General features: G+C 39.6%; 1 protein-coding gene across 2 annotated transcripts in view; it reads right to left on the reverse strand.

The window, feature by feature from the left end:
• LOC127943196 (single-stranded DNA-binding protein 3) overlaps positions 1-25272 on the reverse strand; it is a 61109-nt gene that overhangs the window by 8563 nt on the left and 27274 nt on the right. For both annotated transcript variants that reach the window (XM_052539425.1, XM_052539426.1), the window contains exons 5-6: positions 4990-5079; positions 486-569 (exon numbers count right to left, since the gene is read on the reverse strand). In XM_052539425.1, coding sequence (XP_052395385.1) covers positions 486-569; positions 4990-5079 — 174 coding nt within the window. The remainder of the gene's footprint in view (positions 1-485; positions 570-4989; positions 5080-25272) is intronic.

A 25272-nucleotide genomic window follows, 5' to 3' on the forward strand; every position in this document is an offset into this window, starting at 1 on the left:
AGCTCAAATAGTACAGTCAAGAAACACCAAGGGTTTGATTTCAAGGGAATTTATGAACTGATAAATTGTATTCCTTTAATGCAATGCAATGCAAGTCACTAATAATAATGTACCATAACCCTATTGTATTAAAAAAGTCTAATTTAATTTAAATCTAATTATTAAAATTATTGTACCAACTCTAAGGTCATAGGTTCGATTCCCAATAACTAATACACTGTATACCTTGAATGCAATATAGGTTGCATTGGATAAAAGCTTCTCCCAAGTGTGTAAAATGTAAATAAAGGGTCAAAGCATACTTTTTCCAGGAATAAAGGGGGTCAATTTTGGGAATGAATGGAAGAAAATAAAAATTTAAGGTGTGAAGACGGAAAGGGTGAAATGAAAGCTGCACCACAGGTTCTCCTTATATTACACTTGTGTCTATTTCACAGGTTATATGTGAGGAAGTGAAAGAAAACGGGGGGGGACGAGGGTCTTACCTGGCCGTGTGGCCCCATCATGGGGTTGTTGGGGTTGTGTGGAGGGGGCTGTGAGTGTGGTGATGGTTGTGACCCGGGTGGGCCCTGAGAAAAGGAAGAAAAAGAGAAAAAATAAAAGAAATTACACTTAAAAACCGACAGACATGCCATTAAATTGGTCTTTACTGAAGCTGGTTAACCAACAAAGTCTCAATGTTTAAGGTAGTTTAAGAAAAACTGATAATTCCAATGGTCTCTTGTAACAATCCAGCCTAGGTTGGTAATAAATCTACCCTTTATTCCCCAGCAAAGGACATCTCCTACAGGGCTGAGCAGCTGCTGAACCCCATAACAGAGCTCCACCACAAGGCCTCCTCCATGTCTCTCAATGGAGTCCATTATGGGTAAGTGGGAGAGGCATATGGCCTATACAGAGATGCCCGTTCCTGCACCACATCCCTGTAGAGTGACTGAGGAACAACTTGGGCTTGATTGTATTCATGTGTGTGTGTCTTGGTTGAGGAGGGGGGTGTTTGTTAAATGAAGCAATTAATAAAATCATTTTCTACCCAGCTAAGGAGATAACGGCTTGGCACCGAACCACAAGACCATCAAGAGCAGCCCCTCCCGCAGAGAAAGGGAACAGCACATAGTATTCCTAGTGGGACAGTGGCATAGAGGACAGCAGCAACCACAAGTCCAATTGTTTGAGGGAAGCAATGCTGCTTCCTGACCGAAAGGGGGCAGTGTGTAGCTACTTGCCGTGTAACTGCCGGCACACAAAGTACCAAGCAAAACAAAGCATGGAACAGCAACACAAGGCATATTTCATTGTTGTCTTTGTGTACATTACGAAAAGAATTACGACCACTTCTCTGGCAAAAGCCACGGGATTGTGCAATTCACATTTCTGAGGGTGTGCTGCTTCAGAAGGAGCGTTTACACTAGTCTTGGAAGTAATTATTCTGATAAGTGCAGCTGCCACAGAATCGGTCACAAACCGAGACGATAAATGTGTCGTAACATACAGGATCTAAACATCATCGAAAAGCTCCAGTTGTCAAAAATGTCGAGAAATCTTGCAAGCATATGCGTAGCAGAGAGGTACTTTGACTTTAAAGTCACACTAATTGATGCAACTAATTAATTAGATTACTGTGCAAAAAGTACAACTGTCAGGAAATTTGTCGCAAACTGTGACAATGACATGCCAGACGGGATCTAGATGTTAACAAAGACACATCTAGCTGACGAAAATGCCAATATAAATGTATTTTGACCTCAGAAGTAACCGAAAATGATGCAAACTCAAATCAAAACCATCCGTAAGGCTACAACTTGGAATGCAAGAAAACACGAACCAAAATAGAAAGCATATTGAGATTTGTTTGGGTATAGGGACATTCCCATGTCAACAGGACTACAACGTTGTAAGGTGTTGGACCTATTTCAATGTCCCAGGACTCCTACACCTCGCAGAAGTATGAACACGATCCTCCAGTCCTTTTAACCTTGACAGAACTCTCCCTCTCTAGAGTCCATCAGTCTTTCACTTTTCTCAGTGTTCTGTTGGTTTTCAAGAGGTTTTTGTTGGAGAAGCGCTGATGAAATTCTCCCACCTTCTTCCCTCAAAACAAACCCATCCATTTCAGATGTTTCCAGCTAAACTTCAAACTATTTCTCTATTTTTTATTTTTTTTCTCCTTGACTATGCTCCCTCCCTGCCTCCCCCTTGCTAGTCTGTCCTCCCAAGAGTAGCTGGTGCAGTAGTTTCGACGTGAAGATTATTGAAGAGGCCAACCCATGCAATGAGAGAGAAAAAAAAAAGCAAGAAATCTTAAAAAATGTCCAAGATCTGGGCTAGACGCCAGCGTGCAAGCTTAGTGTTTCTCTCCCTAAACTCTCCGTCTCTCTGCAGGAGGTTGCCGGGAGTGTGTGCCTGCGAGGTACAGATTTTGAGTCTAGAGAGAGGGTGTACATGAGGGTTTAGTCCTCTTCACCTTCGTCCCCGTCTCGCAGGGCCGCACAGATCACACAGCAGCTACTGCGGTCGTATGTGTTAATTATCGCCACTGCATCTGGAGCTGCACTGAAGCCATGGCTGCATAGCTCCACTACCAAAATGTTTTTGCTCACTAGAGTACCAGTATATCTTACAGTATTGTTTTTGTCCCTATTTGTTTGCTGGACATGACTGGACAACATGCAATTTGGCAAGTTATTCGTGTTTATTGAATAAATGCTATTCAGATTTAGGGAGTTCTTCAACATAACGTTCCAAACTGATAACTTCAATGTTTGACTTTTCGACTGAAGCACAAAAAGTTTTCCGAGATAGACATGTATTCATGACCAACAAAGAAATAATTAGAGAAATAAAAAGAACAACAGACCAAAAGAAGTGCAAAGGAGGCGCCAAAGCACAAATGTCCGCCTTTCGAAACGGAAACCGTCAGAATCCGCATGGATCGCAACCTGTTCCAATCACAATTCTATTAAAAACGTCCACAAAAAGAGCATATCCAATTATTAGCACAACTGTGTACAGCAGTCGTGGCTGACGCAAGTGGGAGGGAGCAGCAGTTAGCTCTTGAGAGGTGTGAAAGAGTGATATACTGGCCACTAGGATATATGCCAAGATATAATTGGTGTCACCAGACCACAGCCACTGGTCGCGTGGAATCGGGGAGCGTACAAGGAACGCACGTGGGCCTTTTTGGAATTGTTGCCACATTGCCATCTCTCTCTTCCTTCCTTCCTTTCATACTTTTCATTTTCTGTCTTCACTCTCTCCATGCCTCTCTTCTGCCATGCCCTGGGCTGCTACCAAGAGGGAATTACTGCAGTGGAGCACAAAGTCCTCCCTCTTCCTCCCTTTCTTAGTTCTCTCTCTCTTTCCCTCTCGCTCTTATGCACACAGATACTATTTATAGAATGCAATGTCACTCACGCAACAGTCAGATCGCTCCCTGCTCTGAACACGGCTCATACAACATTAACACTCTCCTCCTCAACTCAAAGACCATGTCAGGGTTCTTTATGACAATCCATGTGACGCTCTACCTGATGCTCATCTCAGCATCTGCTGCTTTATGGGATGCTCTATCAGCTGTTCTACCTGACAATATGTAACATTCTAAAAGCAGTTTTCTCAATGCCACTCTATCTGATGTTATAATTGATTATAGGATGCTCTATCTGACACTCTATCGGATGCTCTAACCTATCTAATGTTCAATTTGTTGTATTGGATCTTCTTATCTAATTGACTCCATTGGATCCTCTATTTGCTGCTCTGTCGGATGCTTTATCAGATGTTCCATCTAATCTGCCTGATGTTACATACACCATCAGATTTTCTATCAAATGAATCTTGTTACATATAAACTCTATGGGATGCTCTATCTGCCACTCTTTCCTCATCTTCTGACATTCTATCTACCCTTTTGGTTGCTCTATCTCACCTATTGATATTAATCTCTGTCAAAGTATCTGCTGCTCTATCAGGAGCTCTATCAGAGTTAGATGTTCCATATTCCATCTAATCTACCTGATGTTTGACAAGATTTTAAATACACTGTATCGGTTTTTCTATCTAATGAATCTTATGGTTTACATACACCATGTGGGATCTTCTATCTACTCTACACTTATCTGATGTTTTACTAAATATTGAAATCACTGCACCGCCTCTTCTATCTCGTATCTTATCTTTTATTGACTGTACTGGATCCTCTATCTATTCTACTGGAAGTTCCATCTGATGTTCGACAATAAATCCGTCTAACGAATCTTGGCTATGTACTCCATGGGACGCTCCATCTGCCCTGCTATCCACTGCACCTGATGATCGAGCAAACATATCTAATACTCTACTAGATGTTAAATCCTTTGAAGTTAGAGGCAAATATAGCAATTTGTATATGACTTAGATTAAAAACAGAAAGTAACTGATATAATAGTTTGAGGAGCCTACAAAAATTGGACTCAAAAGGGTTATGATATATAATTTGTCTTACTAAGGTAGTGTGTGTTATTTAGGAAGGTGCCTAGCTTTGTCTGACTATAAATAGCTCAATAAAGATCACTATGGCAGAGGAACTCCCACAGGCGCCTTGACTTTGGGAACTATGCCCCTAAGCATTTCCCTAAATCCCAGCACAGAATTTACAATACAAAGATATGTTATGTTGTTAGATATGTGTTGCCAAAGAGCTAAAACCAAGCACGCATGTTTTTACCCGATTTTGGCCTTAGGGATTAAACTGTCGAGACATTTACACTTATCTCAGATCAGGGGCCATGACTCTCTCTGTTTGTGTCAGTGTGAGTTGCAACTGTACTGAACTATTAATTTAGACATGCAAAATAGAAATGAATGGAAATACGGTGAGGGAGAGATAGCGGGGAATAAACATCTGGACAGGGATTAGTAGAACTAAAGGGGGTAAGTGAAAGAAGGGGTGGGGAGAGGGACAGAAAAAACGTTGAACGGGAGGATGGGGGAGGAGAGAGCAGCTCTTACTTGAAAGAAACCGGGAGGCATGGGTCCTCCTGGCATGCCGTCATTGGGCGGCATGTTGCCCATCACAGGACTGGGAGCTGCTGCCGCACTCTGAAACAGAGAAGCAAGCAAAGCCTGGTCAGAAAATACATTCCAAAGCAAGTTCCACCTTTTAGGCATTCAAACTATTCATTTAAAGTTTGCATGTATTATAGAATACATTAAATAAATCCACTTTTTCTAACAATTCAATAATACAACAACATAAAAGTAGAATCTCTCGTCACATATATGAGCAGTTCTTTAGGCTGAACCATGGGCCCCCCACATCCCAGAAAAAAGGGGTCGACGGGGATTACACACGATCCAGCGCCCCCTCCTCCACCCTGTAATCATATCCCTTACTTTCATCTGGGTGGAGGAGGGTAAATCGCCTTAGTGCCTCTGACCCTAATAGCCCAGACACTCACCGCTGACCCTGAGAGGGCAAAGGTCACTGTTCCATGCACCAACATCCACAGACGTCGGTACATGATTATCTCGGTCTTTAGCTCTCACACATATATAGTAGCGAATCAAGCCCTAAAGCCACATGCAAACAAACACACAAATTCAAGATCACACACACCAACAGGATAGACAAGTCGACTTGTAAATAGAACGACTAAAATTGCTTCGGGCTTCATCCCACCATCACCCAAGTTTGAGAGCTAAGAAATGGTTCGGTTTTAGGCACATTGTTAACGAGTTAAGAAAAAGGGGCTGGAGGCTGGCGCTGGGCAGATAACAGGTGAGTTCGGCCAGGCACCGTGTTTGCATGCAGTGGAGGGATTGCTGAGTGTGTTTGGTTAAGGAGAGGAACGGGCTGAGTGACAGATCGGGCCGGTGAGATTTTGTTTACACAGTGTCTGTTGTAGGTTCAACCAGCACAATGACTCCAACAGCATATAAACGAGGGAAAATACAGAAGGTGTGCAGATGAATAATTTAATTAAAACAGAGATGAACTAAAAGAAAATCACTAGCAAGAATGACCAGCGGCCCATCAGCGGGAACAGGAGTCATCACTGGTAGCTCACACACACATACGCACGCAGCGTGACTCCACTGCACTCAGGTAGAGCGGCAGAGGGCCCAATCGGCTTGTTGCCATGACAACCCAGACCTTGGCTCTCCCGCTCTCCAGTGCCCATTAAAACCCTCAGGCCGTCAATCACTTGCCCGACCGGGGAGCGAAAGAGAGGGAGCACGAGAGAAACAGAGAGGAGAATGAAGATCGAGTTTAAAGGAGCCTGTGGCTTTCGATAGGCCTGACTGTTTGCTACTGCTATCTCTCTCCCTCTCGACCGCATAAACAGACACATTCCAGTTCCTGTTAACCCTTCTCATACCATGCCGTGGGTGTTTGTCATGCCCTCTTCCCTTAAAGCAAAAACATTTATAAATGAACGGATGTTTCCAATGGTTTTGACCATTAAAGTGTGTTCATGTTTACCATTGTTTGAGTAGGAATTTTGCATGAGGGGGAAAAGATTTTCCCAAACAGATTTCGCAACTGGTTCAAAATAGTCACATGGATTTGACAATGGAGAGGGGTTTGCTCGAAACATTTTGCCGAAATTTCACTTGTGACAAAAAAAATGTCAGCCTATAATTTCAGTTTTTACTATACTTTTAGTTTTAACAAAAAAAAAAAAAAGAAAAAAAATATATGTATATATATATACACACACACACACAATTATTAATTTTTCAAGTAAATTTTAACAAAACTGCGACTTTTTGGCCTTCGATTAAAGTTGTGCTCAAAATTTCATAAAAAGAAAAAAAAAAATTACATGACAATTTTCTTCCCTAAAATATAAATTATATTACATTAATAAGAAACAACACATACACACATTTATTAGGGCTTTGTATCACAAGCAAAGTTACGATACGATACGTTTCATGATACAGAGGCCACGATACGATATGATACATATCACAATACAGGACAGCACTAAATTTCACCTCAGCAGAATTTAGTAAAGCAGCTGCAATTTCTAACTATTGGCAGAGCAGGCTGTACAACAGTACAATATAGGTAGTGGAATATGTTATATGTTTACATTGGGAACTCCTCACCAAGTACAATATTTTGATTGCTTGCATCTTGTTTTAAAGCCCATAAATAATAATGTAATTGTTCTAATAAATGTATGCCATACTCGTTCTAATATATATAAAAAAAAAAAAATTACATTGATAGTAGGTTATCATTGTACAAATTAACACACTCTCTACGTTTAAATACTTCACTGTATCTAACGTGCACACACGCTCGCTCACTCACACAGATCACGTTGCGGCCACACTTATACATTCAGGAACAAACTTTAAGCACTGCCCCACAATTTTATCAACTACACACGAAGCTGGTAACATTATTGTTTCTAAAGGAATTAAATCCACAGCTTCACTGTAAATAAAGAAACGTGGCAAAACGGTGGTAATTAATACATACACAGCCTCTGTCTCATAAATGATTACATGATGAGAATAGAATATTGAATTGTAGATCACTAAACTGCAAGCTAACTGGTGTTTTCAGATAGCGAGGGCATTTATCCACAGTGGAGAGAGTGCATGTGCACATGGTTGCCAGGTTGACAAAGATAAGTAGCATACTTGGCAGATATTTCTGTATTCCTCAAGTGGGAAACTTTGTTTTGGGGACCATGTCCCTTTATGTCAGGTAACCCAGTTGTGTTCCTCTACGGTCAGATTAAACCTAGTTGTAGCCTATATATTATGCTCTATTCTAGGGCTGTGCAATTAATCGCATTCAATTGTAATGCGCATCTCGTCAGTAAAGCCGGTCCAGTGATTAGTAGTAAATCTACATCACCTGCTTTCAGAATGAGCGGCTTTCACTACACAGAGCCGTAGTTCACTGACAATTAGGCAAAATCGACTTCATAATCCATAATAATTCGATTTTGAACTCTATATTGCCAATCTTGTCCGTGAACTAAGGCTACCTAAAATAATCATTATTTTGGGAACATTATTGATTGCATAACAGCAGAAAGAATGCAGATCATAGATTCAGCAATAAATGTACCTAATTAATTATCAATAATCCATGAGTAATATTGGGGACCTATACGTTCACCTAACATCCACACACACACACACACACACACACAACACTGTCCAAACCCTCTGAAGTAATTAGCCACTGCTGTTTTAATTATCAGTATCAATCGTGGGGCTAGGCTGGGCAGCAGACGGCTGGGGAAAGGCTTAATCTGGGCATTGATCTGGAGCAGGGATCCAGGATGAGGAATGGATCCTTCCTTATCTGTGCTCAGATGAGCAGGGTAACCCAGATCACCAGCCGACAAACACAAGCACATGTTCTCTGGTAACAAGCAGTCACTGGCAACTCGGCACATGCTGAAAGAGTGATACAGTGGCATGGAAAAGCATGAAAGCTGAATCGGTCATCTTAAATCTTGACATAACACGAACAATAAAGTATTTAATTTTTTAATTAGACAAAATTACATAGAAATTATATTAAATTAAAATATTTATATTAATATTAATCTCTACATATCACTACATTGATTTGATCTGAGTAGAACTTGTTATTTTTGACAGAAATTTCATTATTTTGACATCACTAGTCCAAAAGTGATTTTTTTTAAACATCCCCCAAATAAACATCCAAGATATCAGCGTTCTTCTAATTTACTGCATTTCAGCACACTCATCGCCTCCTCCTCTCTTTCTCCCAACATCCCCCGTTTCCAATAACTCTGTCAGTGAAGTTAACTCCATAAAGATTAGCCAGTGAGGACTGGCAGCCATAATCAGCCGTGCTGGCTGACAGATGTGCCTTTTAATCAATGGGGCGCTGGGACGGTAATCTACACTGTGTAACATAGGGAAGCCACTATGACGAGGGGTCTCTCTCTCTATCGCTCACTCTCTTTCCCTCCCATGGCGTCAACAGCTGTTGTATCAATCAGGTGAATTAATTACCAGTAAACAAATCTGCTGAGGAAACCCCTCATGTACACCCCCACCCCACAAACACACACACACTTATACACATACTGTATTCCCAGAACCCCATTTCTGAATCTCAGTGGCCCACAATTATGCTTGCTCAAGGGCCTAATCATAAGCCATGTACAGAGACAAGCATGTTGATGTGTGTGTGGACAGGTGGAGAGAAAGCTTCCTGCCCAGAACACCTTCTGAGATTGCTGAAGCAGCAGTTGAAAATGGAAAAACAGACGAATAGATACGACAACTATGCGTAGCTCAGCTCCACCTGTTATTTACATCACAGTACCACATTAATGTATTGCACTGAACAAGACAGAGCCAAAAAGCTAATGTGGCCTTGATTAGGTCTTGATAAATTGGAAAAATGAAATAATACAAAACTGCAAAGAAGCCATCATGGCCAAGGTTAATGGAAACTGGATTATTTTACATGTAAATTAAGCTAGACCGGCAGCAGCAACACAGTACTGGGATACGACACATGTTGTGTGCTGCTGGGCATGACCCTGTTTGCCACATTATTGGCTGTGTCAGGTATTTCACAATGGCCTCACATACAAAAAAAAATGTTAATAAGCTCCAAACGACTAAGAGAAACCAAGGTCTATGAGGAAGTATGGCATTCATATACCAAACAGATGAAAATGAAATTCACTCTTTATTTATTCGTTACGACCAAGTAAACCCAAAAAGAGACCGTCCATCAACATCTTTCTATAAGTAACATCTTTAATTTCAAACATTTTCATGTCAACTTAAGGCCAATCTACAGTACAAAACATCTAGCGATAAGACAAAGAGAAGAATGGCTCATCCTAAGTGCAGACACATTTAGAAACGAGAGACTGATAGATGTAAGGGGGCGGGAGGGTTGGACAGAATGTAGGAAGGTTTTAATGCCAGTGTTACAATCCTATTTCTAATGTGAAACATGTAAGGTGGTCATATTACAATCCATACATTGCATAAATGGTTGGCGGGAAGGGCGTTCCCAATGGGACCATTGATGTTGCCTGCTGAAAAGGGGAGTTTCCCATCTCTCCCTCCCTTTCTTTCTCTGCTTTCCGTTCACTTCAAGTATGCCCTCTAAGCAGGCAGAATCATTCCTTTTTGGAAAGAGTCTCTGGAGCTCCCGCTACAGGGTTAAGGAGCTTAGCATACTATAGTTAACATTCATGGAGTCTGAACGCTGGGAAAGAGTAGGAAACCTAGCGGGCTGTGGGTACCCAAGAGGAGCTGGAAGTTCAAGGAAAAAGAGAGGGCCTTGGTCCTGCCAGGCAGGGGCTTGAAGAAGGGAAAACATGAACATTCCTTAGACAATGAAGGGTCTGTAGCACTGGACCTTTGAGCTTGAGGCACCAACAAAAAAGAAACGTAATCAAGGAAAAAAACTGAGCAGGTTGAATTCCTAGATGAAAAATGATAAGAAAAAACTGAGAAGAATTAAGCTGTTGTAAAAATAATGTAGGTAACAAGAACACAGTGTCTAGGCAAAGGAAAAGCAGACATAACACATCAAGTGCCCAAACAAGTTTCTCCATTCTTCAAGTTTCAGCCTGGTTGAAGTGGCTTTGGGTTCCCACAGATGTCCAAATCCACAATCCCTTTATGCAGATTGTGAGTGAAACCACTGAAACAGAGTCAGCCAACTTGTAACCCGGCTGTGGCCAACAGTGGTCAGCCCACCCAGTGGTCGAATCTGGCTTCCATCTACAATAACTCAAGTTCTTTACTTCCATTGGAAGTTATAAAACTGTCAATAGTAGGGCTGTCGCAGTGAGGGAATTTCCCTTGCCGCAATTTTGAGTGGCTCAGTAGCGCGGTATGCATATATATAGATATACAATCTATATGTGTATGTGTTGTACATGCATGAAGTGTAAAACGAGATAGGCATTACATTATAGTGCTGCACGATATTGGGAAAAAATGACATTGCGATATTTATTTTTCTGCAATATATATTGCGATATGAAATCTATTCTATTTTTTTCTTACAAACAAAAATGGGGTGAGCACACTTACATTCTCATTTTAAATGATTTAAACATTGACACCATCGTGTCAATTGATTAATATGCGCGAGGGAGAGAGAGCAAGACAGCGCTCATGTTGTTTGAAGACGGCTCGCTCGATCACAGTCTGTCGCGCTCTCTCTCTTTCTCTCTCTCACGCTCTCTCTCTGTCTCTCTCGTGTATCACATTCGTCGAGGGCCGGGGAGCAGCTGGCCCATACGTTTAATGAATAACGGATCAACTACGACAGCCTACATCGCACATCCTGCGATGTGACGATCGTGGATTTGTACATCGTGATATCAATGCTTAAACGACACATCGTGCAGCCCTATTACATAACTAAAAAAGTCAACAGAAAAAATCCCGGTTGCTGTGGTTCTTGCATTCCTCTGTGGTTTGCTGGTCAATGGCGTAGTATTGCGATATTGCGGTTACCGCGACAGTCCTAGTCGATAGATGTGGTAGCATTAATGCTAACCTATCTTCAAAAGTATACAAAAAAAATGTCCTCTTAAGGAATCAAAAGCACCTAAATTCTTACAATCACAGCTGCTGAAGAAGAAGGGGCATTTGGGAGCTCGAGCACATTGCTTTTCTCCAACCAGCAGTGTGCAAACGTGTGCATGTCATGCTAACCTGTGCTAGCATCCCATCAATAAATAAACAGCCTCACAGAAATATCTCAACACAGTCTCATGCCCCAGCACATGCTAGGCTACTCTTCATCTATTCTCCTCGGAGAAATAAACAATATTACATTAAAAGAGGTCTCGTAGCTCATGCAAACAAAGGTCGCCCTCAATGGAGTGGTACAATAAGTGGATACAACGAATGAAAGGTACTTTTAGCACATAATCGAATGCACTTTCTTTTTAGTAAGATTCTCATGGTACATGACACAAACAACATGCATTATAAACTAATGTGCATCTAAAGCTTTATCATTCTTATATGTGTATACTGACCACAATGCACTGCAAATCCCACCACATCTTTACAGAAAAGGTACACAAAAGCCATGATGCTGCACTGAGTCAACAGCTTCACTTGATAGTGATCATTTCTGTCAGAGGAACTACAACACTACTACTAAGATCAGCCGACTTAATCCTTTCAGAGCTCATTTTAATTGCATTATCCCTGTAGGAAATATGGATGGAATGCAACTTCACTTGTGCTGTAATGTGATTACAGTGAGATTGGAAACTAAATATTTGCTGTCAAAGTGTTCAGCAATAGAATGTGGAAATTTATGTGGGTTTGATCCAGTCCTCAAACAATAAATGGGCATTCAGACCCTTGGGACACCAAGAGGACATGTGTCCGGCAAACTACCAGCCATTCGCTCTAATCTTGATATACTGTTCTGTATCTCTTACATTCTGTCTTTATGCTAATTCTACATGTGAACACAAGAAAACTGCAAAGTCCCAGGGGGGGGAAATGGGGTTGTCTGATTCCACACCCTCCCTTCTCTCTTCTCAATCTCTCTCACCACCCCCTCCCACAATAGAGTCTGGGTGTCAGGCATCTCACAGAAGCCGTTGTCATGGTGACAGGTCCTGTCTGTGTTCTGTCCCTAAGGCATTTCGGATCCAGAGAACGCTGTATTTTTGAAATAGAATGAGTCAAAGTGGGATGGAGAGATAAGAAACCAATACACATAGATATTGGCAAAATTAGACTATGCGAATTGATTTAAGAAAGCGACAAGAGTGGGACACAAGGATAAGAGGCAGAAAAGAAGCATTGCCCTTCTTTGACCCACCATTGTTCATCAAATGGGACACCGAGAGGTCAGGGGTGGCATGGACTGGAAAATTGACAGAACGCCCTCCCAGAGCCAGCAAACACAGTAGGCATCTCACACCCCTATTCCTGGCACCCTACGCCCTCCACCTGACCTTTCACACACCCTCCACCAGTACACTCCAACCCATCTGCCCCAGCATCCTGCCCTATCTCAATAGAGAACTGCATGCAGATCCCCTCTCCTTTCGCTCAGTATCATGTAACACGCCTAGAACACTGTGCACCTGGTACCAGCTAAAATAAGGTCTCCTGGAGGGACCGTGTCAAGAAAAAGATGTCAACAAGTTAGAATACATGAAATAGGGACTTTCATCAACTGTCCCTTCGACTTGACTTCAAAATGCTTGGTTCCAGACTTGCAGACTTTTTTTCTCCAAACTATGCGTTCCTGAAAAGTGAGATGTTACCACTAGTCGAGACATCTGGTTTCTTGTCGGTAGCTCCAGATGACCACAACACCTCCAAATTCAAGGGACTAAGAAGTCTGTCCAGCTCAGGAATAGTAGTAAACCTGTCATTTAAAATAAAGAAAATAGCACACAAACGATTCATACATGAGTAGCCTCTCATGCTTAAAAAGCTAAGGATCTGGTGGCCTCTCCTTCATATACTGAAAACACTGCCTAATGCAGCTAACTGCATCCATAGATGCAGTTGCATAACTTCTTGTTTCTTACTTATTACAGCTCTTGACTACCCCCCCCCCCCCCCCATAGGGCCATCCAGCATGTTAATTGCAAGGCAAACAATCCGAGAGCCCACATTAACCTCCAGAAGTCTCCCATGAGTGGAGGTTAGTTAAGCCCTTTTCAAAAACCTTAACGTCACTGGACAAGTACCAGTTTGAAGCTAATCCCATTGGAAGAGGGACCCCTTCCCTCTACATTTGCACAGCAGGGGAGAGCTGATGAAAGTAGCAGTGATATGAGCCACATCAAAGAAGGTGGGGAGTGAGATGAGCTTTAACGCTTTGTTCGACAACTATTCTGTTAGTGATGGTTAGGAAGCTGGATAGATTTGTCAGAAGAACAGTATGGCTTCAATCATTACACTGGAACGGCCCTTGTATTAATTTCCCAAGTTGTGATTTGAGGGTTTGCATGTAGAAATGCTATATAACTAACGTTTTGTGGCGGTTGAAATTTTCTAGACAAATTGGTAGTGTAGTAGTGTAAATTGGTGTCAACATTTGTTAGTAAAAGGGTCAAGTTAGGCTTTCATTAGTCATATTAACTATGTGACTACTGATACTAGTTTTAAAAGTTGGCTATTTGAAGGGTTCCCATAACAAACTGCATTAAGTAATTAGGCTGGTTTTGAGTTGATCTCACCTAAACAGATGCATTTCTTAGGGGTGCATTCGCATTAAAACACATTCTTACATTCGAAGACAGTTGGACAGGCTACAAAAATGGAAAATAATACAAGGTCGAGAGAAGCACATTTAAAAGGTTTAACTATTAAAAAGTTCACACTGCATCTTAAAACGCAACCGCTTCAAAAACAATGTGAAGCATGACTCATCTGCATATGTATGGTTGTAGAATCAAACCTAGGTTGTAATTCACATCAATGACTGGTATCTGATATGAGAGACAGATTCATCCAATTTCTGCAAAACATATTAATCTATCATATCTATTAAAATCACAAGAAATTGTTGGTGTTATCCTTTTTAAAGGTTTACAGAACTAAAAATTATTTTAGCAAGATCCAATGATTCTTTATACAATGCACAGCCACGGATCCAATATGCCTGTACAGATGAAAACAAATTAGTAACAAAATAGTATTAGGATCCCTTGCTTGCATGCCCACAGTCCACCATCACACCCACCTCTACCATCCTCTTCCGGCACAGATCTGGGTTTGGTTTCACATAAGCCCCTTTCACACTGCCATTCCGGCAAATACAGGGGTAAAGTGTTCCTGTAATTGTTCCCTGGTCGCTAGATTTGGCACTTTCACACTGCCAGTGATGACCCGGTATATGTGCGTGCTTTCACACACAACCCATGAAGATCCCATAACGACACGTGACATCAGCACGTGACGTGTAATGTACGAGTCGACAACGCTTGGCACGTTATACTTTAACTGAAGCAAGCAAATGATCTCAGCGTCAGCGCGGAAAGTGAGGAACTAACCGATCTCTGCTTCATTACAGTTTGCACATATGTTTTCGTCGCGAATGTTGATCTTGCTTCAAAACAGCCGGTAAAAGAGTCGCGCGATAACGCGCGTCATCACTTCGATACGGAATTAGATCTGGCTTTTGTTCACACAGCGCTCGTCCCGGATCGATTACCGCAATGTTACTATGTCCCCGACCCGGGTTCGATTCGGTAATCAATTCCGGGACGTGGTTGCTTTCACACAGAAGGCGACCAGGCAATGTTACGGGAATATTGCGGGTCCGATGTGCAGTGTGAAAGGGGCTATAGGGTCCTATACCAACTCTGTTCCCTTCCACACTCTTCTGACCTCTTATTCCCCCCAACCCTCGGCCTCACAGTCTCATAAACTTGCAGAAAAGTGCAAAAAAACAGATTAAACTGCCACTGTAATCCGCTTGGCTTTCACCTCCTTGTCCTCAACTGAGAGATGAAGCGAAAGAGAGAGAGTGCAGATTTTTTTTTTTTTTTTTTTTTTTTTACAAGGACAAAGACAGCATTAAGAAAAACAAAGACTACATGTAAAGCAAAAAGTGAAGTAAATAGGCTCTTACAGACACTTTGACTAATGGGAAAAATGTATGGAAGGTGGATAATGAAAAATAGTGAAAAACATGCAAGGAAGGAAGGAACGTATAGCATCGCTACAGCCTTCCAGAGTGAAATCACCTCAACTGACCACAATTATCAACTAAGGGTTTATAAACAACTGAAACGCACAGTAAAGATATCAGGGGTGTAGACCGCGTGGGTGTTTGGAAGTGTGTTTAAGAGTGACTGAAGAAATACGAGTGTAGAGAAACCGTGCTCACAGTCAGGTATGCGCACACACACACACAAAAAGTCTTGGAGAACCCTGCAGGAAGTGGGAGGACATCCAACAAGAAAGGGAGGTGATATACGACTGGAGCACTTCAAACAGCGAGAGCAGTGATGGACAACTCCTAAGACCAATAAAACCCAGCAGGGAAGGAGGGTGCAAGGGAGCAGAGCAAAGGGAAGAGGAAGTAACTTTATCTTTCAGACCAAACAGGACGGGGTAAGAACAAGGGTAGTAGACTGAAGAACCACTTCCTAAAGATGTTAACAGCCTTTCCATTTCCAAAGAAAACACTGGTGCAGCTCAGTGTTGAAAATCAGCAGTTAGTAACCTTGATCTGAATTTGGTGGATAATTTGGGGGTCCTGCGACCCATTGTAAAATTCAACCTCCGCTCAGCATCTCCAGATAATAAAACACTTAAGCACACAGTCATCTAACTTCCATGACAATAGACAGCACTTTAATGAAATCCATAAAGTGCTTTCCTACTTGGGTTGTCTGCTTGCATTCCTAGAAAACTGCTAATTGATATTGTCCTCTGCCGAGGAAATGTTTTCTAGCAATATTCCTACACCTGATTTTTTATTTTTTTTGCTTCACGAGTATTGAAGCTTAGTCAAACTAAGAAGTTTCATGCAGGGGTTTTGAACCTTTTTGCGCCAAGAACTGACAAAAGAGTTCCAGAACGACAGTAACTCTACATTTTCAGGTACAAAGAGCCTTTAATACTGCATGACAATATAAAGGCAACATGAAGCATCCAAAGTTAGATAATTAGCTTTAAATTTGTCATTAAACTAATGCAAATTAAAGAAATTCAGCAAGGTAAATGTAACCATAGCCAGGTGATAATAACCCCCCCCCGCCCCCATAAAAAAGCCAAAAATATGCAGATTTGGTTTTGACAAATGTTTACATTTAGTTTGAAAGTTTCAATAACCCTGATTTAGAGAAATCTAAATGGAAATCTTATTGTCTTTTTTCTGTGATCTCAGAACGAAAATGGAAAAATTAAGAACTGATACATATTATTATGGAAAACCAGTAGAGTAGCATGCATCCATCACAAATGATTAATGTGAATGCCTCATAATCTTGGCTACTTTATGTCCGTAATCCTTTCGGCTAGGTGTGTTAACCTTTTCCTTCTGATGAAGCCCATTAGAGAATAATGGCACGCCAAATGAAGACAAACGATGTGACCGCACTGTGCATGGAGTAGAAAATCCCTGATCGCTGAGGCCCCCATTCAACAGCATTGATTAGCTTCCCAACCAAAGTAGCTACACAGAGGAACTAAACGCTCTGAATCGATGCTGCTTAGCAGATTATTGACCAATCGCTGCCGCTGCCTCTCCCTTTAACATTAAAGCAAAATTCAAATTCAAAGGAAGTGACGGACAACCAGGAACATGGTTTTCAAACATATAGTTATAACGTGCTAGAAACTGTATTACGTTAATCCTGACCTTATTTTAATTCAGTATATTGATTGCGGGCAAAAACAAGCTAACAAATTGAACCTGCTAATACCACAGCTCAACCAAAACTAGGTAGAGTTTCTGCCTGTTGGGGTGGACAAGGGGACTAGCTATCTAAAAATGTAACTCGCTCTATCAAAAATATTTTTTTTTCATTTTTAAATTGGTTTTTAAGAAACTATGTGCTTACATCAAAACGACAACAGAAAGAAATAAAAACCTGACAATGGAAGAAAAAAAGCTTGTACATGAGACAGAAAACCTGTTTTTTCTCAGGTTTTGACATCTAAATTTAAAAAGACATAACTACAAGACATGCACACATACACATGCAGGGCTAACTGCCAATAATTAATGCGCCAATCCGTTTTTTTTTGTTTGTTTTTTTTATTTTTAATCGGTTTAAACCATAGTTGGCTTAATAAACCTAAATGGTGTAAGACGAACACAATGTTCGTGATAGACAAACGTGAGGCATTTCCAAATATGAAATAAATATTTATTTCTGTTGTATACATATCTCAAAATTTTACACATTTCTGCAGACGGTATGCAATGTTGAAACTGACAAAGTTTGCGAGCGCCAGTGTGTATTTGTGCATGGACCTGTGATGAAGGGGAGGGGGGACTGGGTGAAGAGAAAGAGAGATTTTGGTTCAGCTGAACCTCATTAATTCGGAAATGGAAATCATTTCTGCATGGAGCACAGGAGAGACGAGAGATAGCAACAGAGAAGGAAAGTCTGAGAGAACAAACAGGAGAAAGAGCGGAGGGACATTCAGAGAAAGTCAATATTCCTCTCTTTTTCCCTTATCTGGTGGGTCAACCCTCACAGTTTGCAAAAATGTAAGATATAGGAGCTTTTTTTGTTTTGTTTGCTGTATGTATATATATATATATATATATATGTGTGTGTGTGTGTGTGTGTGTGTGTGTGTGTATATATACACACACACACACACACACACACACACACACACACACACACACATATATATATATATACACACACATATATACACACAAATATATATATATATATATTTTTTTTTAATTATTATTATTTTTTATTAATCTTAGTAGTGGGTGGTATGACCAAAATCTTCTATAATGGTATGAGGTATTATAATAGTATATTTAAGAATATAGTTATTTTCCCAAGATATTCAACTCTAAAATGTTTCACAGAGCACTATTAAAAAACAATTTTTCAATATAACTTTTTTTACCATTTAAAATATTATTTCACCCATTACAGTTAAAGTCACCACCCGGGCCTAATAATTATTTTTATTAATTATTTTTAGCCATAAATTTAAAGAAATATTTGTGGGGTAATAAATCTAGAAAAATAGTTATATTAGACATGTAATCTAATAAAGTTTTTGTAATATCACATGGGTCATTATAACATATCAAATCTGTCATGCACATCACAGAATGTTTTTCAAACCATTATAACATCATAAACTGTGAACGGTAACAGATGTCAACACTATTAATTAGTCTCACAACCAGGCCAAGAAATAATAATTATAATCCAGAGTCATTTCAATCAACCAAAATAATGCCACAGCCAAATAATTACATTTGTGAAGTAAAAGCCACAACAGGAAACATAGTATTACTATCAGAATTACAACCTATTAATATTTTGATGCCAAGCCTAGCACATATCGTTGTTGAAAAATCAGATTTGGCAGTCACAGGCTCAAATTAATTAAGTGCAATTAAACACAATTTGCAGCAGTGTCAAACCCTTTATTTTGGGTAGGCATTACGACACGTTGGGACGCTTATTACCAACAAACATTTACTTTGCAGCATGCACTAATAACCTTCCGTGATAAATCAGCAAACAAATTAAAGAGACAAGGAGTTGAAAATGTGCCACGCAACAGGAAACTGAATATATACTAAAGCAGACAGAAGGTACATTTCAACTAAATTAGATCATAAACAAAAAAAATGCAAGCTGCACAGATGCATTTTATATTTTGGTTTGATTTTCAGTCACAGCTAGGCCCCAAAAATAAACTGGATTAATTTATCAAAGAATGCATTGTGTTATAACACTTATTATAAAGTAATTTATTATAAAATATAATGAATATTATAATTTATGCTCATCAGACTTTCCTATTAGTAGGTAAAATCATTACCACCATCAAATATATCAACAAACTTTCTGAATGATGAGCAAGAGAATCTGAAAAATCTTTAAATCGTATAATTATAATAAATTATAATTTATGAAAAATAAATATTACTAACACTAAAAATATTATCACACTTTTACTTATATCAATGTGAAATTATAAGGAATTATATATAATGCAAATTATATTATAAATATAGAAATATATTATTACAAAATAACTAAAACATGTCTTCATTTCATTTCCAACCAATAACCAACATGCACATGAATAATAAAAGACATTAACAAGCTATTAAATAAATAACAGGAGAGAAATAAATAAGTGAAAAGCCACTTTCCCCAGCATTTGATCTGTCCTGAGCCTTTTAGTGACTTTCCCGCCCTCCCCTCTGCCGTCTTGTGATATGGGGCAGTCTCTAATCTGACAGTGCATCCCTTGGATTACAAACCCTCTGACAACACCACTATCAGAGCCTCCACAGCCCCCCAAAATCAGGTCAACTGCCCTTCTTCATCACCCTCCTCTTCCTCAGTGGCTTGCTTCAGAAAAAAACCACGACAAACTGTCTATGCATACTGTCGGACGTAGTAAAAAAATATATATTCATGCTAATGTTATTTCTGTTTCTTTAAAAGAGTTAATATAGCATAACTTGCTCACGTAAATTGCATTTAAAGTTTTAACTGGCTACTTGCATACGCAGACATGCTAAATAGCGAATACAATTCAGGTGACTAAAGACTGATTGGATTTTGGATTGGATATAATCAATCACTACTAACCAAACTGAGGGAAAACCAAGGCACATGCACATTTGGTAAACAACACCAGGTCAGATTTTCAGGGCACGGTGTGATTGAACATTTCAGACAGCGGCGGTTCGAGATTTCTGATTGGCAGCCGAAGAACCCGTGACCTTTGTCTGACCCCGTAGCCTTTATAAACTGCAGCAGTTATTGAACACTCGATCATGCACGTCTGACAAAGCACACAGCAGAGGTATGAGACCAAAAGAGAAAAGAGCGTGAGGATGAGAGACACACAAGACAAGACGAATATCAGAGTTAAGACATGAAGAAGAACAGATGACACAATATCTGACGCATAAACAACTAAAAGCCCTATACTCAAGAAACAAAAATCTATGCTAAATCTATTTCACTTATATAGGTGTGTGGCATGACTATAGAATAATATAGTCATTAGCATAATGCATGAGATTAAACTAACAACAAAGCAATCAAATGTAGGTAAAGATAAAGAAGCCATATTGAGTTTTTACAAGCGAGACGACAAAGCACAAAAGCACTGAGGAGAGCATTATAACTCAACAATGCAGCTGTGGCTTCAACATGCATGCAAGCACACACACACACACACCGGCTTGAGCACACCTGATCAGCTCAGAGACAGATGCATCTTTAGTTCTGTGAACAGAGCCGTCAGTGCCAGACTCTCACAGGATTATAAACCCAGAAGATTTTAGAGCAAACAGACATAAAAAAAAAAAAAAAACTTCCAACAGTACTACATTGATGCACCATTGTATTTATATTGTACTCAAAGGTACTTCAAATAATACTATAGCAATACCATGGTACATCAAAAAAGCATGGTAATACAGCAATACAGTATTGGCATCTGTTGGTAATGCAAAAAAGCAAGCAAAAGGGGTCATGATAAACCCATGGTGTCAGATAGGTAATACCATGATACGTTTGGTCATTTTTGTTAGGGAAAGTTCAGCTCGGCTCTATTTGAGAAATGGGTAAAGATTTTAATAAATACCTGCTGCTGTCCATGTCCTCAATGTTACTCAAACAACAAAACACAACTTTAACAAAGATTAATCTCTATTTAATTTAAACAGTAAACACTATGCAGTGTTATTTAACATGAGATAATTAGATTTCTGTACCTGAATACTACTGCTGGATCTCATTTTATTTGTAACTTTGTTATACTGTAATAATCTATGCTTGTAATTTGTTCATTTCTTCTTATTGTATAACTGATGTTCACTTGTCTTTAATAATGTTTGTCCTCATACTACTTGTTTTTGCTGTAGTATCAAAGTAGTGAGTTCTTTAAATAAGTATTTTATTTAATAATACTAAAGGAATACATAAATCCTTTTTTTTTTGCTCATATGAAAAATTATCCAGTTTTTAACTTAAAATCTGTAAGATTTGAGATGAGTGATCGGTTCCACTCCTACTCTCTTGATATTTTATTTGAAGGAAAAGTACAAATCACTGACGATTTTGATCATGCGGATTTGCCAATTATCATTTTTTTCCCATTTTAGTTCATATTCATTTTTGGCTACTAAAATCTGAAGAATGATTGCCCAAAGGGGTACCAGGGATTTTGAAATTGTGTGAGCCCTGAAGTTGCAATAAAAAAAGTAATACAATGATATTCTGTTGTACACCATAGTAGTTGAACGATTACCATAATAAATTAACCATAGTTCTCAATGAAAGAAAGAAAAGGAACAAGAGAAAACAAACAAGAAAAAGAAGGAAAGGGGGAAATAACAATAACATACATATCCAAAAAGGTCCAGTTAATATACCATGGGGGAAAAAAAGTAGAAAAAGGAAAAGAGTGAAAATACCATGGTACTGTACGTTAAAGACATCAAGGTAATATGAAAACAATGACTTTTTTCAGGAAATGAAAAGAAAAATACTGTGGTACATGTCTATAAAATCAAGGTAATAATAACAAAATAATAGCTTGGGAATTTTAGCTGGTGTAACTTCTGAAACAGGAAAGCAAGCAATCATACAGGAAAGAAAAAAGCTACCATGGTACATTTATGGTACCAAATGGCAATACCATGACACTTTAAAATAAATGCTTCCTCCACAGTACTTCAAAGAATGTCAGAGAATTAATTGTACTTTTTGTGAAAGCAAACACAGAAGAAAGAAAGGATCTTGTGAAATGTTGAGACAGTGAAAGCTGTGAATGTGGCAATTAAGACATGTAAAAAACCATCCCGGTTAAGCCCCTTCATTCTGTCGCTGGGGCAGCGGGGTACAGCTCTGCCAAGGTACGACTGGAGGCAGGTGTGGACACGGCCTCAGAGGTAATCAGCCGGTCAGTGGGGAGCCATTTTGACTTCTAGTGAAAGCCACTGGAAGCACATGGTATAAAAATAATAATTACTCTGCATTAGGCTCACTGTCTGGAAATAGACCCACAGCAGCCATTACAGCAACAAGACAGAGACGATGAACCATGTGTCTTTCACCACCACACTGTAGTATGTGTGCGCTGAGGTGAAAAGTGGAAAAATAAACACTCCACCCAAATCAAATAACGTAATCTCCAGTCATAAATGCGGTCTAAGTAAATCCAATCTACAGGAACCTAAAGACAAAGCTTGATTTGAGGGATTCATGCTAGTTTTGTGGCTTTTTCCCCATAATCCATGGAAGCCTGTTGAAACTTGTACCAGAGCACACCACTGTATTTCAAATGGACCGTTTTACTTCATTGCACCAAGCCGGCACTTGACAGCAGAGTGGAGAAGGGTGGCCCACCATGCCAACGGAGCCAGACGTGGTAAATGCCAGCTGTGGGACCTACTAACCTAACCTCAAAGCCTCCATTGCTGCCCACCACTAGTGCAACAAAGAGAGATGAAATGAAATAGAAAGACTTGGAATAACTGTGGTATCCCTTGATTCACACCCCCTTGCAAGGTTATGAGAAAAACACACCACTGCGGTCTCTGTATTGACACTTGCAGAAGAAGCAGATGGCTTATTCGGGCGAAACCCACAGCAGTGCAAACAGGAATCTGAAGCGTCGCTCAGAAAGCGAGCAAACACCTCCCGCTTCTGAAGAATAGATCAAGATGGATGAGCGAGTCAGTCAATGGAGAAATGCTTTAATTCATTGTTTGCCCTAGCTAACCCTGATAACCTTCAATGTGAAGGTCACCAAGAACGCCACAAATGTTTTCATAAATCGAAAAAAAAGATGGAGGTTTGAAAACGATTAGATACTGATGTCACTTTTTCAAGATCTTCAACAAACGACAAATCGGAAGTTCCTTATTTTCCAACGAAGGTCCATATGCCTATGCAAAAAGTTCTTCATTTTAAGCTTTGGTTGTGTTGAAATATTCAAATATTTGCTGCTAGACTGCACAACCGCCCAACCGTATGTTATGTAGCTTAATCTTTAACTACTATTTCTCTAAAATGGGTAGTTATAAGGGATGCACCGACATTCTGGCCGCCTATAATTATCGTCTGAAAACAGGAAATGCCATATTTGGCACGCCGCATCTCTCCGTAGTGTTCAGTATGCAAGTTTCACTTTCCCTCTATCCGCATGGTGTGATGCTTTGCTATTTGAATGTGCATTCCACTCATGCTTACCAGAAAAGCAAAGTCTGCTCAAATAATGCGCCGACAGGAATGTAGTATTCTTGTTCCTGTTTGCATTAGTACTACTGTAATGTTACATGGTGTAGTACAGATGTACTGGGCTATGCTGGTAAAATTACGCTGCCCTCCCGTGACACTATGCTATGCTCACATGCTCTGATAATAATAGCTTTGTATGGCTATACGTTATTTGGGTAATATAAAAAAAAAAAAAAAACAGTTCTATCGGATTCTGTTGCATAGAACTGTGTAAGGATTATATATTGATTTTTAATATTAACATATTTTCTGTCCAATTTTATTGAGTTACTTTCAATAATAAGGCGATTTTATTTTGGCTCGTGTTTTATAAATTCTGTATAATTAAAAATATTTCGTAAAAAAATTTTTTTTACATGTTACTAAATTATTTTGTATTATTCAATAAAAAAAAAAAAATTATAAACCATTTTAGGTTTTCGGCAAAGTTATCTAGAATTTTCATTTCGGTGCATCCCTAATAGCTATATATAATGATGTTAAAATTATTTAAAAACGTCATGGTTTTAGTTTCAAATATATTAGCAGTCATTTGTTTTGCATGAATATATTCTTATACTATTTATTCATATTACCATGGTCAAAAAGCAGTAAAGTTTGAGCGACTGTCACTAAGGGGGCGAAATGCGATTATCGTACACAAATGTCGGGATTAATCAAAGGCAGCTTGAAAAAAAAGCATACCATAAATTATGCCGGCAATGATAAAATGTCTTGTTTATCAGTCAAAACCTTAAGCAACATTAACAGGAAAGCCACATTGCACGACAGTGGTGATGCTACAACAACACTGCCTGTGGAAAGTCACTAGTTTTATTCATTTAATGCCTGTAATTGGTCCAATTTTCTGTGAGGATCTCTGGACCTAAATATGGGTTGGCCGACCATCTTCAAAGTAACAACGGAGATTAGATTAAAACAGCACTAGGGAGGGAGACTTGCAATTGTGGGAATTCAGATGGAGTTCAGGTCACACCTCCTCCAGACAGATGACATTTAAATTTCATTTATTTTCTTGGCAAACGCCGCCTCGCCAGAGCAACTTACAAGAAAATGTATCGGCTATCATGGCGATTGCTACAACACACAGTAAAGGACACAAAGCAGTACATACAAGCCAAGGGACAATAAAAACACAGTGCTAATAAGACAAGTAACAATGGTATAGGATGAATAACAAACAGGTCATTTCTTCAAGATGAAACAAGGCCCTTCCGCTACTTAATCTTCAGACCTTGGTAAATATCTAGCAAGATATGGTCAAAGTTCATAACAAATAAATGACTCTGCCCTACATCTGTCCTCTATATCCAGACGGTCTGAA

Source organism: Carassius gibelio, chromosome A22, assembly GCF_023724105.1.
Source record: "Carassius gibelio isolate Cgi1373 ecotype wild population from Czech Republic chromosome A22, carGib1.2-hapl.c, whole genome shotgun sequence".
In the NCBI taxonomy this organism is placed as follows: domain Eukaryota; kingdom Metazoa; phylum Chordata; class Actinopteri; order Cypriniformes; family Cyprinidae; genus Carassius; species Carassius gibelio.